A 15,145-nucleotide genomic window follows, 5' to 3' on the forward strand; every position below is an offset into this window, starting at 1 on the left:
TGTGCTATTCCATAGTTTTGATGTTTTCACTATTATTCTACAATGTAGAAAATAGTAAAAATTAAGAAAAACCTTTGAATGAGTAGGTGTTCTAAAACTTTTGACCGATAGTGTATAATACCACCATACAACAATATAACAATGTATGTGTGTTTAGATTGTGTGTGCTAGTGTTTGTGTGCATATGCGTGTGTCTGTACCTGTGTGTGTGTGTATGTATGTGTCTCTTTCTAGTCCCCGCGGTTCCATAAGGTGTATTTGTATCGTTTTAAAAAAATCTGATTCTACTGCTTGCATCAGTTACCTGATGTGGAATAGAGTTTCATGTATCCTACTAGCTCCATTCTCCAGGAAAGGGGGAGACCCGTTCGGGGAGGGATCCCTGTAGGTTACCAGCTAGTCGGCTGTGGAGAGCCGACACGGCGGCGACAGTTCCACCAGGCCAGAGCGGCGTCTGGCTACACAGGTAGAAGAGAAAGAACAAGTAGGCAGGCGTGCGTTCCCCATTAACTTTCACTTTTACTTGAGTCATTTTCTTTTTTCTCAAGTATGACAATTGGGTACTTTTTCCTGATGATAGTTTTATAGAGTTATTGTATAATTATTTTTTTTAGAAGACACAAAAGAATACCACAGTATTTCAATACAATACTGTATACACAGTATAAAAGAACGGAACACAGTGTTTAATCAAAAGAAACATAAATGAATGTGCTCAAATCAGGCTGAAAGAGCACTTATGATGTCACTATGATGTCACAGCCTACAGTCACAGACAGAGACATGGAGATAGAGAATATTGAGCAACAGAGGGATTCTAGGAACTGGGAGGATGTAAGCTCTTGTTGTGTGTAGCTAACAGGTTAATATTTTATATCATGGTATACTGGGCCTATCCCCCAGATAATCCAATGGATGTCCAACACTGTCTCCAGGGGGGGGGGGGGGGGGGCTAGCTTCTCCAGTTTGCAGCCCCCAGGCACTTTCATATTGAGTCTGAGGCTGCTTGTAAATTGCTAGCAAAAGACTGAATTACTCAACTAAAACCCCCATAGGCAAAAAATGTGGCCTTGTGTTTTTCTTCCGCAGTCATTCCTCAGAGGCAACTAGGCCACAGATTGGGTGGTCTCAGTTATGCCACTAGACACTCAATCTTCAAATATAGGAGATACAGTACAACTGGTTTAAATTTCTATGGGGATTTTCAATGGATTAAATAAACAAACAAAGTCAATGAACATGTTGCCTCTGTAATCATCAGAGACAATTCTGACTTTCCCATAGGTGCTGAACCCTGATGTGCGATTCGTGTGAAAATGCATGAAAAACAAGTCTACCCTCTCACATTATAAAATCTTGACACCCCTCTTATTTGCTTATACAGTAGTATGTTAAAGCATTTCAAATAGTTCTGTGTTCATTGGGATGAAAGTGATGTGAGGCTCAGTGAGTCTGTATGGATTACCAGAAAACACAGTGGCATGAGTAAAACACAGAGGTAATCTCTCCCCTCTCATCCATGATACTCGGCTTCTCTCCTCTATACCTGTCCCTCTCTAATCTCCTGACTGAACTATTTCATTCAAAGTAGTTCAACAGAGAGAGAACATATCACTGCAGTGCAGCGGAGGTTGCATTAACAGGAGAATGATATAGCACTAAGTCTTCAGAGACTATTGCTAATACTACATGATTGGGGTGTTCTCTGGTTAACGTTTACTACTGAATTGGTGACAATTACTTCATATACTGTTTAGCCCACCCGCAGTTTGCTCCTCCCTGTGCTAATTGTTATATTTCTCTCCATTTTTGATAGTGCTGCACCGGCAACAAAAGGACTATACAGGAATAATACAGTAGGCCTATGTAATTACTTTGCACCTGGCTGATACAGATACATAATACTTTCCTGTGAGAAGGCTTGAGGTTGAGCCTTATGCTATGTGGTTTTATACTGTATATTAGGCTGTCTGTTCTCTTACACTTTCACTGTGTGTACTGAATGGTGGCGGCTGGTAGTAAAAATGCAAAAACCATGTGCTTATTTCCCATGCAAATATGTGATGAGGTGAAGTGCAGAAAGAGAAGCCTTGTTGAAGTATCTACTCAGCAGAATGGAGATATAACCTAGAGAACATACAATGGTGAAGAACGGACACCACTGGAGACGAGAGTGCTACACATAATTCAATGTGGCAAGTAGCCTATCCAAATAGATAAATAGGCTACAATGATTAAAGAAGCATATCCTCTGCCCACTCAAGTCAAATCGCGCATTATAGTTGAAAAAGTGTTATAGCCTAAAGGTGTTGGCTATACTGTAGAGATTGGCATATCGGTAGTATACTTTTTCGGGAAGCCTGACTGATACGCATTTGGCAACTGTCAAACTGCTGACAGACCGCTCACCAGTAGCCTGGGCAGTGGGGCATTTCTATTCGCTAACAGTAGGACGTCAGAGTGGGGGCGACTACATGGACCCGTAGGCTGCGACAGACGTATTTGTAGCCAGACAAATTACACAAAAGGAATGCGAATATTGTAGCCTATGCCTCATCACAAAGTTACTGTGCGGAATTTAAAAGTAGGCCTAGGCTATATATAAACTAGCTCACTTCCTTTGGGTAATTTGCAGAGCTGGCGGAAGTAGCCTACGTCAGTTATCTCGGCTCTCTGAGGCTTTTATTGCACACTAATTTCAGATGTAGGGAAAAGAGGGGAGAGTAGATTTGAATCACCCCTGTCGCTTTAAGGACACTTATCAAAGCTTTGCATATATGCGAAAGGGAAAAATACGATGAGCCACGAGCAACTGAGCAACCAAGGACGGAATTCAGGAGTGGATTGATGTTTAATAACTTACACGGGCCTGGAATAGCCGATGCCTTTGCCTTATGGGGTTTGATCATATACAGTGGATTGTCGTATGCTGAAGTCGCTAAACGGAGGATCATTTGGAAAATATTGCGCATAAGTAGCGAGAGATTTGGAGATCCCTGCCCTCGTGGATTTTATCGCGCAAAGGTTTAGCCCTACGGTGGAACTTGTCAGATGAATATGGTTAACCGTTGAAACACGCTAATAGCCTACAGAGAGGATTATCAACTTATGTAGCCTATTATCTTATCCATTATTGATAAGCACCTAATGCGCATTTTGACGGATATTATCTAGACTCTTTTTTTGACAGCGGATCATGGATTGGGTGGTGGGAAACAACGGGCAGCGACATGATTTCTCTGCGCTGTCTGCGGTATTCAGCTATTAACATTGTGTTATTCCAATGCAACAAAGTTGCAAAGGAAGTGGAGTGCATAAATTGTAACTATTTCGCTGTTTTGCACCTGCTTATGTGAAGAACGCGTCGACGTTACAGTATCTAGTCGCTTAAAATACGTGAGGATTTGCATCGCTTCTTCCTCGCCCGCATGGAATATTTGAACATTTGTTTATTGTATTCGGGAGGTTTATATTCAAGGTCATTCCGAGAATCTGATTACTTATAGATGTATTATTTATACATCCGTATCTACTAGTGATAACACTATAGTTTATTATTTCGGTTGGCCGCACAGGGAATCCGCTTTACGTTAGGTGATTTATAGTGATTTTGTCAGTGCAACATTTCTAAAATGGATGGAAAATTGAAGCAGAGCCGGAGATCCCGTTCCAAACGTGAGAGGGTACGGAGACGGGAGGCAGTGGGCAAGGATGCCCGCAGTCCGAAACCTTCGTCTTGTTCAGATAGGGAGCAAAGTCCTGGGAGGGATCTCGTCTCCCAGAATGGTAAAAAGTCTCCACACTCAACACCCTCTGCCAGAACCTCGCGCCCCCCTCGTCGAAAGAGACGAGAATCCAGTTCTCAAGAAGAGGATATCATTGATGAATTTGCCATTGCCAGTTTCGTCAGCCTGGACTGTCTGGAGGTAAGGCTTATAATTAATTACACATGTCGAACACCTCCGTATTTGCATAAGTTTTCAGCGTGACTAATGAGTTGCTATTCATGAAATGCTGTCACATAACGGTTTGTTTGACAGCAAATAAACAGGTGCTGTTTTCTCTGCAGTGTTGATGAGTGGAATGACTTGTAGATCTTTTTCTTGTTCTTGTTGTTATGGCTTTTCTTTTTATATAGCTACTGTACTCAACAAGGGTCTACACACCCTTTAGATTCATTAGAGACACAATTTACATAATTTCATGCATCTATAAGCATGTGGAGTGTGCATATATTCATTGGATGGTCCAACGTGTCATTGATCATCTGTTTCTAGTAGCTTTGATGGTGATTGAACCTCAGGTGAAGTCTACAAATGAGATTGAGGATTAGTAATCTCTATCCTTAGATCTCATTATGATCTATTGTAGTAACATGAAACATCTGTCCAAGCTCTAGAGTTGTCTAAAAAAGTTTACATTTGTATTAGTATTTGGTAATTAATACCTTTTTTTGTATTGGTAATTAATAATTATGTGAGGCCTACTTAGTATCTGCAATAATTCCTTTAGCCTACATGTTAGTGGCTGGCTGTGGCTGCAAAGGTCAGAGGAACTAAACCCATAGACATCTGCTACTACTTTACTCAGTTGAGTGTGATGATGTAAGCAACACAGTGTGTTGTAATTTCTGCTTGTTCCCCACAGGGACCAAACCACGTGCATGGTACAGGACTGCAATACGTAGCTTGACCTATTGGCTTATTACTAGATTTGAGTGCATACGTATTGTCCCTGATATCATCTTTTTTTTTTGTGGACATAAATGGCCAACAGTGTTTACTCACTGGGAGCTTGTCATCAATTTGTCACCTCTCATCTGTTAACAAGGTTAACCTGTCAGGGTCCCCGTAATTACATTGCTCTTCCATTAACTTAGGCCTTCAATGCCACTTACCGGGGTTCAGTGTGAAAGAAGATAGTGTCTAAGAGGAGGGTGCAGAGGGTACATGGAAGTGTGTGTATGTAGGAGAGGGTGATGGGGAGAGGTGTGTGTGTGTGTGTGTGTGTGTGTGTGTGTGTGTGTGTGTGTGTGTGTGTGCTTGGTGCGTGAGTGCATGGGTGTATTATGAGCTCAGATGTGATATTTGTGTGCGTGCCTCCGGTGCTCGCTGCTTATGGCAGTCTGACAGGTTCTGACTCTGAAAGGCCTCTGGGAAGTCTGAGCAAAGTGCTTCTCAAATAGGATCTCACCAGGAGAGCAGTGGATAGGCTGTCAACAGGGTCTCGTCCTTCAGTGACATCTACACGTGAATGAATGCTGTACTCGACCAGACAGCGAATCAGGCATGATGCAGCTTTCATCAATTCATTCCAATTCATTTAATTAATTCCATCAAATGGATAGTTGTCATATTTGCATGATAATGGGTTGAATGCAGTGATAGTTTGCATAGAGCTACGTGTGGGTTATACTCACATCTGGAAAGCCTACATATGTGATAGGGCTAAGCAGGAATGATGTTAACATTGTTTATAATACGACCAGCTGTTCCCCTACCACTAAATACAGCTTCAGTTGAGGTGCAGCCACTCTATGTTCTGTTTATGATTTGTATCAGCAGCAAAGACTATTCAATGTGCTACTGATACTTCTTGATACAGGGAGAAAGAACCCTATCACCTAGCATGACTGCAGCGCTAATTGCTTATCAATTATCCAACCGGCACGGCACCATTAGCTATTAAATAACATTCTGGCCTATTGCATCATGCTCTAATAAGCACAGTGCAGTCTAGTTGAAAGAGTGTTCTTAACCTCACATTATTCACTGATGGCCAATGCCCTGTTCATGACGGGCCACAGAGCCTGGATCTGATTAAAGTGGGAACTTTCACAGTAAATTGAGATCAATCTCACATTTTCCCAGGGTTCATTGAACCCATGCTGCTCTACATTACTGTACACAGTGTTTATGCAAACGTGCATGGTGAGTTTCTGCTGCTTTATCTATGTGGCACTGACTATCCAGTGTAGCCGTTGGAATGTATTGCGTTCACATTAAACATGTCTCAGTAGTGGTTCATATAGCAGCTTTGGATTCGATAGGATAAAGATGCCCGCTGCTCATATGATGGCTTATGCTGTGTGTATACTGCTGCTTGTTCTGCTCCCGTAGCCCATTTTATTATGTCAGAAACCAATCCACCACATTGGCCACATTTGATTATGGTTTGTTTATTTGTTTGGAGTCCCCATTTCACCCGGAGAGCCGCTTACCTGTGTAAATCAACTGTACAAACAAAACCTGCCTGCTTTGTCATGGGGGGGGGGGGGGGGGGGGGGGGGATTGGAAATGCAAGATGAGGTATGTAGAATAGAACCACTCAGTGTGGGTTTGGCAAAGCTTTCTCTCACATGCCTATTAAGACAATTATACAATATTGCTTAAGCCCCTCAAAAGGCCCCCTGTGGGTAATGAACTAACAGCAAAGATAAGAAAATGTTGCAATTATCCACCTTCCATAATAGAAATGAGATGTGTGATTTTCCCCCTCTCTTTGTGTGACGTTGAGACGAGAGTGGCAAATCCCCCTCGCTAATCCACAGAGTTGATTCTTATGTTCATCTGTTTAGGCATGAACTTTATCATTTATATGTTTTTTCATTTACAGAGACTACCCCCCCCCCCCCCCCCCCCCTAACCATCAGAACTACATTCATTTGTAATATTTGGAATGTGTGTGTGTGGGTGGGTGGGGGGGGGGGGGGGGTGGGGGGGGGTGTTATTACACTGTCTTACATTATATTCTTAAAAATAATATATTACTTGTCATAAACAAACATGTCAAGCCAGTAGCCTACTGTTTTCTGTTATAGCTGTTGTAATAGAAGCTGCATATGTAACATTTCAGCAGTGTGTTGGAGGAATAAACGGAAAGCTGTACATCAACAGTATAATAGCTTTTGATATCTAGACTAGTTGAGATGTTGCTAAAAGCTGTTGTTAGAACAACTCAACAGTGTGTTGAACTACAAGCCATACAGCAACACCTATAGTATTTGGTCTCTTGTTCCAGAGGCCTGTTAACCTGTTTTTTTATGGTCTTCATGTTGCAATACCGCTCAGTGTTTTCGTTGCTCTTTCAGTGTGATGGCTGTAGTGCAACATTCTGAGCCTGACACGTCCCGTGAAGAAAGGCTTAATAAGGCCCATGGGGTGTCCCTGGGACCCATCTCTCCCAAACTGTCATGCTCGGTGGTGGCGAGAAAGTGGAGAGAGAGCATCCTTTTGGCTATGCTGCTGAGGCTGTGTGTCCAATATATATAGACATATTATCCCCACCCTAGGAAGGGAATGTTCTCTCCAGAGGGTTTGTGGGGATGTCACATGCACCCCTTATGGTCCCCCTGCTGAACCGTCATTGTCTGTTATGAGAATTAATGAATAGCTTGGCTGCTGTGACTATCACTAGTAGATGCGCTGACAAGTGTCTTCACTGACATTTTCAACCTCTCCCTGACCCGAGTCTGTAATGCCTAGATGTTTCAAGCAGACGCTCCAGCAGGTATATTTCTCTAGTCACCCCCAAAACCAATTCTTTCTTTGGCTGCCTCTCCTTCCAGTTCTCTGCTGCCAATGACTGGAACGAACTACAAAAATCTCTGAAACTGGAAACACTTATCTCCCTCACTAGCTTTAAGCACCAACTGTCAGAGCAGCTCACAGATTACTGCACCTGTACATAGCCCACCTATAATTTAGCCCAAACAACTACCTCTTTCCCTACTGTATTTTATTTATTTATTTATTTTGCTCCTTTGCACCCCATTATTTTTATTTCTACTTTGCACATTCTCCCATTGCAAATCTACCATTCCAGCGTTTTACTTGCTATATTGTATTTACTTTGCCACCATGGCCTTTTTGCCTTTACCTCCCTTATCTCACCTCATTTGCTCACATCGTATATAGACTTGTTTATACTGTATTATTGACTGTATGTTTGTTTTACTCCATGTGTAACTCTGTGTCGTTGTATGTGTCGAACTGCTTTGCTTTATCTTGGCCAGGTCGCAATTGTAAATGAGAACTTGTTCTCAACTTGCCTACCTGGTTAAATAAAGGTGAAATAAATAAAATAAAAAAAATAAAAAAAGACCACCATAGTCCCTGTGCCCAAGAACGCCAAGGTAGCCTGTCTAAATGACTATCGCCCCGTAGCACTCACACATCTGTAGCCATGAAATGCTTTGAAAGGCTGGTCATGGCTCACATCAACACCATTATCCCAGACACCCTGGACCCACTCCAATTCGCATACCACCCCAACAGATCCACAGATGATGCAATCTCTATTGCACTCCACACTGCCCTCTCCTACCTGGACAAGAGGAAACACCATAGCGCAGCGTTCAACACTATAATGCCCTCCAAGCTCATCACTAAGCTCAGGACACTGGGATTGAACACCTCCCTCTGCAACTGGATCCTGGACTTCCAGACGGGCTGCTCCCAGGTGGTTAGGGTAGGCAACAATACATCTGCCACAGTGACCCTCAACACAGGGGGCCCTCAGGGGTGCATGCTTAGTCCCCTCTTGTACTCCCTGTTCACCCACAACTGCATGGCAGCACACGACTCCAGCACCATTATTAAGTTTGTTGACAACACGACGGTGGTGGGCCTGATCAACAACGACGATAACTGCCTATAAAGAGGAGGTCAGTGACTTGGCAGCGTGGTGCCAGGACAACAACGTCTCCTTCACCGTCAGCAAGACAAAGGAGCTGATCGTGGACTACAGGAAACAAAGGGCCGGGGACACCCACATCCACATCGACGGAGCTGTAGTGGAGCGGGTCAAGAGCTTCAAGTTCCTCTGTGTCCACATCACTAAGGAATGATCATGGTCCACACACACCAACACTGTCTTGAAGAAGACATGACAACGGCATGGGCCCTCAAATTCTCAAAAAGTTCTAAAGTTGCACCATTGAGAGCATCGTGACTGGCTGCATCACCGCCTGGTATGGCCACTGCTTGGCATCTGACTACAAGGCGCTACAGAGGGTAGTGTGTACGTCCCAGTACGTCACTGGGGCTGAGCTCCCTGCCATCCAGGACCTAGGAAGGCCCTAAAAATGGTCATGGCAAGCAGTACCAAGTTATCGTTACTCATTGTGTATTTATTTATTTTGTTATTATTTTTCTATTATTTCTCTTTCTTTGTCTCTTTGTTGAGAAGGGCCCGTAAGTAAGCATTTCGCTACACACAAAATAACAGCTGCTCAACACATGTATGTGACAAATAAAATGTGATGTCACTGTTAGTCTACACCTGTTGTTTATGAAGCAGGTGACAGATAACATTTGATTTGATTTGAGATGTGTTATGTGCTGCTTTTGATTCCTTTTTAATTTGATTGTTGTTTCCCTAGGAGAGGTATTGCTGCCGTCTCTGCCAGTGTAATAGCTAGATGTGTTGTGTGCTTCTGAGTTGTTGTTTCCCTGTGAGAGGTATTGCTGGTGCCTCTGCCAGTGTAATAGCTAGATGTGTTATGTGCTGCTGAGTTGTTGTTTCTTGCGCCTTCCTTTCTCTCTCTTGATCTGCTTTGTGTGGTGAGTGACAGGATGTAATTATCAAGTGATTAAGATGTTGTCTTGAAGCCTGAGAATGATTAGACCTTTGACTGGATAAAATTGCCTGTTAATTCGCTGGCTGCTTGCTGCTCTTATTTATGGGATTCCCTGAGTCTGACCAGGCTCTGCTTTCCTCTGTGCTCATTCACTCATAATCAATGAAACAATGTTGAATAAAACAAGGTTAAATAATACGTTATTTGGAGATAATGTCTCCCCATTTGCCAATAAAGCAACATTATTTTTGCATAATGGTTGACATAATTTGGCATTTGGCTGCAGAAAATGCTAAATTACTGGCTGGCAAGGAGGCATGTGAAAGATTTTACAATAAAAAGAATGAAACATAAGTAGAGGGAACACTAAGTGGCTCATTAAATCATGTGTGTTTTCCTTTTGGCCTAGTCCCCTCATTGACAGAGAGCAGTTGAACAGACAGTGAATGGCTTGCAAGTTCATACTCTCATATAGTTACATCAACATCTCTCAAGTGGATCCCTTTTTTAAAACTTGTTTGTCTGAGGAGGTCTATACAAGTACTTTTCTGGGCACTTGGGCCCATCATGTACTAAGGTCTATTTCTGGCTTTGCCGAGTAGCGCATTTACAAAATCCCCCCCCGCTTTCAGAATAAAGTAGTAAGTAAAAAGGCAATTTTACATTTTATTTACCATTGGAACATTCAGTGCAGTAGAGAGGACTATTGCATACAGTCAGTAATACAATACCTGCATCATTATGCAGATCAACTAAACATGAACTTTATACTCACAACAAATAAGTAGAGACATAATAATCACCGCCATCCTATGTTATTACCTAATTATGCACGCCTTTGAGTGAACTGAGGATAGTCCCAGTCAGTATTAGATAGAACGTCGCGTCCCCGCCCGTCTGTGGTGAAAACAACCTGTGGTTACCTACACTCTTAGAAAAAAAAGGTTATTCGGCTGTCCCCATAGAAGAACCCTTTTTGGTGTAGGCGCGCATACAAAAAAAAACGACATTTAAAAGATGGTTGTTTTCTTACATTAAGAATTTTAAATGTCATGGAATATCCTTGTGTGTAGCAATGTCAGATTGACAATGTTATTTCATTGTTAAAATAGGAATAGGATTTTTCGAATAGGATTTTCAAAATTTGAATGCTAACGTCTGTTCGTATATTAGAATATTCTAATAACTGTGTCCATCCCTACTTTCCGTTAGCTTTCTCATGATTTCAGGGTTTGAGCGTTTATTTTGAGAGATGCAATGACTGGCTATATCTCTATAGAGGGTCTCGGAGCATGTTTTCTTTATAAATTACTCTAGCTGTGAAGGCAATTAGCGTAACAGTTGTCGACATGCTCCCTCCTACGAATGTGAGATAGGAGCATTAGCTCTGAGGGGAATAGTCTTTCTGGTTGGAGTGATACTAACAATAATTGCTGCAGATCTCTATTCCCAGCCTGAAATAAGATATTGAGGTGGCTGCTGCTTGCCATTGCTGCTGCCTCCATTGGCCTCCCTCCATGGATCAGCCTATCTCTGCCTTCCTTGTTAAAGAGCCACTGAACACGCCGATTGGCATGTGTGTTTCTCTGTTGCTCATTAGAGAAAGAGATTTCAGTCTTAGAGATATGTCTCCGGACTGATTCTGCGTTTAGTTAATGAGGTTTGCCCCCCATCAGACACTGCAGACACCGAAGCCTATTTCACTTCTTCAAAATGATTGTAAGAAATCTGTCATTTTGTCATTTTAGTTGCGCAATTTTACATCTAACTACGCAACTACGCTTATGTAAACAAAGTCGTTACTGCTGGGCAGGTCTGTCTCACTGTCTATGCTATTGAATAAAAAGCGACCACGGCAGCTGTTCATCCCATGTTTGTGGGCAAATGGACATCGTCAAATGAAAGCCCAAACTTAATTTACCCGTTGTGATGCACGGATGTTCCTAACTCCATTTGAGACGAGTGACTTTGTGACCAAGGTTCCTATTTGCACTTTGTAGTCAATTTTGACACTAGAATAATTGCTTCTGACTCGTAATGATGCCACAGGCTATTTTCAACGGGATTCATTGCTTTTTAAAGGCTTGCACTCTTTAAATGTGGAATTCAGAAGTCAATGAGGTGCTTCAGCCGCCGATCATATCTCAGAAGGCCTCTTCAGCGGAGACAGACAGAGCTGTCTGTCTGTCAAATATTAGCTTTTGTGTGAGACGATATCCAAACTTGGACTTGGACTGATGTTGTTTTCCAGCAGAATAATAAGCAGTGCCTGGCCAAGTTCATAGAGCTTAGATAAGAGTTGGTCACGCAACGCTGGGGAATCTGTTTCATTTAGATTTCTACTTTAACCCTCATTCTTTATCAGTCTTTTTATGGCTAGTTAGCCAATGCTGAGCTGCTTTATTTTCTCATGTGGAAGCAAAGCGCTTGTTCCACTCCGTGGGTATATATATATATATAGACTATGCATATAAATAAAGCAGTTCCTTGGTTTTCTTCATCTTTAGTGTCTCTGAAGTCCATGTTAAACTGACTGCGTCTGTAGGAACAGTAGGCAAGGGTTTGTTATATTTTCTGTCTTACACAATATTTTGTGTGAAGATATAGACATGTGAGATGTCGTTAGTACATTATGCTGGACCTCTGCAACCAGTTTGGCAGGAATAGTGAGAAAGAGATCTAACACTTATGACTCAGGTTGACAGATGTGCCATAGTATTGGGTCTAGAATCAGTGCTCTCTCTCCTGACTTCTGCATTATGGGGGTTATATACACCTAAAATGGTTATTCAGCTGTCCCCATAGGATAACCCTCTTTGGTTCCAGGTAGAACTGTTTTGGTTCCAAGATGAACGGTTTAGGTTTCCATGTAGAACCAGAGAGGATTCTACATGGAACCCAAAAGGGTTTTACCCAAAACCAAAAAGGGTTTTACCTGGAATCAAAAAGGTTATCCTATTGGGACAGCCGAAGAACCATTTTTTCTATGTAATCTATGTACTCATCTTACTTGATTCGGGGTTGTTCGCTCCTTTCAGGGAGAGCACTTTGCCACATTTTCTAAAACAAGGACACACACACACACACACACACACACACACACATACACGGTTTGGAATGAGACAACAATTACACTGGCACACACACCTATACAGCGTGAGGCAAATTATCAAGTCAATATAGATGAAAACAGATGGTGGTGAGAGAAAGGTAGAATAATTTATTATATTTGTAAAGTGCTTTTCGTTATACAAGAATGATCTCAAAGTGCATAAAAAAAGTATTAATAATAATATATACAGTGCATTTGGAAAGTATTCAGACCCCTTGACTTTTCCTACATTTTGTTATGTTGCAGCCTTAGTCTAAAATTGATTAAATTATTTTCCCCTCCTCATCAATCTACACACAATACCCCATAATGACAGAGCAAAAACAGATTTTTAGAAATTTTTGCAAACTTAAATATCACATTTACATAAGTATTCAGACCCTTGGTACTTTGTTGAAACACCTTTGGCAGCAATTACAGCCTCAAGTCTTCTTGGTATGACGCTACAAGCTTGGCGCACCTGTATTTGGGGAGTTTCTCCTAAATGTTTTCCATTTAAGAATGATGAAGGCCACTGTGTTCTTGGGGACCTTCACTGCTGCAGAAATGTTTTGGCACCCGTCCCCAGATCTGTGCCTCGACACAATCCTGTCTCGGAGCTCTACAGACAACTCCTTCGACCTCATGGCTTGGTGTTTGCTCTGACATGCATTGTGGGACCACAGGTGTGTGCCTTTCCAAATCATGTCCAATCAATTGAATTTACCCCAGGTGAACTCCAATCAAGTTGTAGAAACAGCTCAAGCATGATCAATGGAAACAGGATGCACCTGAGCTCAATTTCGAGTCTCATAAAAAAGTCTGATTACTTACGTAGTATATATATATATATATATATATATATATAAGGTTGTAACGTAACAAGATGTGGAAAACTTCAAGGGGTCTGAATACTTTACAAAGGTGCTGTAACGCTCCCCCACAGCCACTGCTTGCTAGGGGTGGGAGAAAAATTGATACATTAGATTATCACAATATTCTTTTTAACGATATCACATAGATTCTACATCTCCAACTACCGATTCTTATAAGGTTGTTAACGCTAGCTAGAACTAGTTGGCCGTACCTGTGCCAAAACTCTGGTATTTCTCCTTCTTTTTTTTAAATAGACATGTTTTCAACACTTTAATTTCCATGACTGATCAAAGCTCGTTTTCTCATGACTCTCTGCGGTCCCTCTGCAGCAGACATAACATCGAATCGCAATAAAATCACACTATCGAATCTCAGTAGAAAAAGAATCGTATCAACATCTCAGTATCGTGATAATATCGTATCATGAGGTCCCTGTCAATTCCCAGCCCTAAGATTTGCATTTGGTATCTCCTTTAGCTTCTTACCCAACTGCTCTCTATGTGTTGGTGAAATGATCACTGCTGTAGTTGTTTGTTAAAGGACAAAACGGACTATCGAGGAATGGTTCAAAGGAATTGGTGGCTATTCTTTTGCCTCTCACCAGAACATCGACCGTCATTTTCTGTTAATTTTACGATTAGTTAAGTAACTATAGTGGCGGCCTGTAGTCTTCCAGGCTACTGGTTAATTAACTCCTGTCTGGCAGACAGCGGAGAGAATGCTTCTGCCTGGCAGCAGAGAGAGAAACCACCCCAGTGCATAGCCTCACACAGCACAGTGCATAAATCCTCCTATTTTCATTATCTGCTCCAGGTGTTGATGAAACAATTCCCCTGCTGGATAATCATATTTCCCTTCCCGCTTGCCAAAAAAGACTGAGGAGAGAGGAGAAAGAGAGGAGAGAGAAAGAGAGCGAGAGAAAGGGAGCTCCGATCTGCATCCGTCTGAATGACAAGACTCCCCCTCTTCCCAGCATTTCAATTTGCACAATAATACTAGGGGAGGAAAAGGGGCAGGAAACAGAGGCTGCAGACACTGACAGGCAGACTACACTCAGGAAGGGAGGAATGTATGGTGGAGGAGGAGGAGGGAGGGAGGTAGGGAGGGGTGTGTGTCTGTGTGTGTGTAATAGGGTGTTCTAGCCGGGTGACGCCACCATGGTACAGTGGTGCCACTCAGAGCAGGGGTTGTGTGATATGAGTGGTTCTGTGTGTGGTAGAATGTTTCAGCCGGGTGACGCACGCCACCATGGTACAGTGGTGCCACTCGGTGCAGGGGCTGTGTATGTGTGGGGAGGGGGGATTACAGAGTGACAGTGAGTGACAGAACGGTGGCCGTCGTCATGTGTACTCACAGCCAGATCCACCCGCGCCATAAATAGAAAGAATGGCATGGCACAGCAGCTCATCCTTCATAGGCGATGAGTGATGCTAAACTGAGAAACAGGCAGGCGAGTAATGGACGGAGGGAGGGGGGGGGGGGGGGGGGGGCCAAGCTCTGCTGTGACTACCATGGTGGGAATGCAGTCGCCTGAGCTGACAATTGTCAACACATTTAGCCAGGCTGCTTCACTGAAATACATTTATCTGTACAGGTAA

At 42.5% G+C, this 15,145-nt stretch overlaps 1 protein-coding gene across 20 annotated transcripts in view; it reads left to right on the plus strand.

Annotated features, from left to right (window-relative positions):
• The first annotated feature begins 2,084 nt into the window (after positions 1–2,084).
• Positions 2,085–15,145, plus strand: part of LOC110525840 (autism susceptibility gene 2 protein) — a 405,912-nt gene continuing 392,851 nt past the window's right edge. For all 20 annotated transcript variants that reach the window (XM_036979978.2, XM_090237745.1, XM_090237740.1 and 17 more), the window contains exon 1: positions 2,085–3,926. In XM_036979978.2, coding sequence (XP_036835873.2) covers positions 3,633–3,926 — 294 coding nt within the window. In that variant the 5' untranslated portion in view covers positions 2,085–3,632. The remainder of the gene's footprint in view (positions 3,927–15,145) is intronic.

This window comes from Oncorhynchus mykiss, chromosome 6 (assembly GCF_057628025.1).
Source record: "Oncorhynchus mykiss isolate SJ-2025 chromosome 6, ASM5762802v1, whole genome shotgun sequence".
NCBI lineage: Eukaryota > Metazoa > Chordata > Actinopteri > Salmoniformes > Salmonidae > Oncorhynchus > Oncorhynchus mykiss.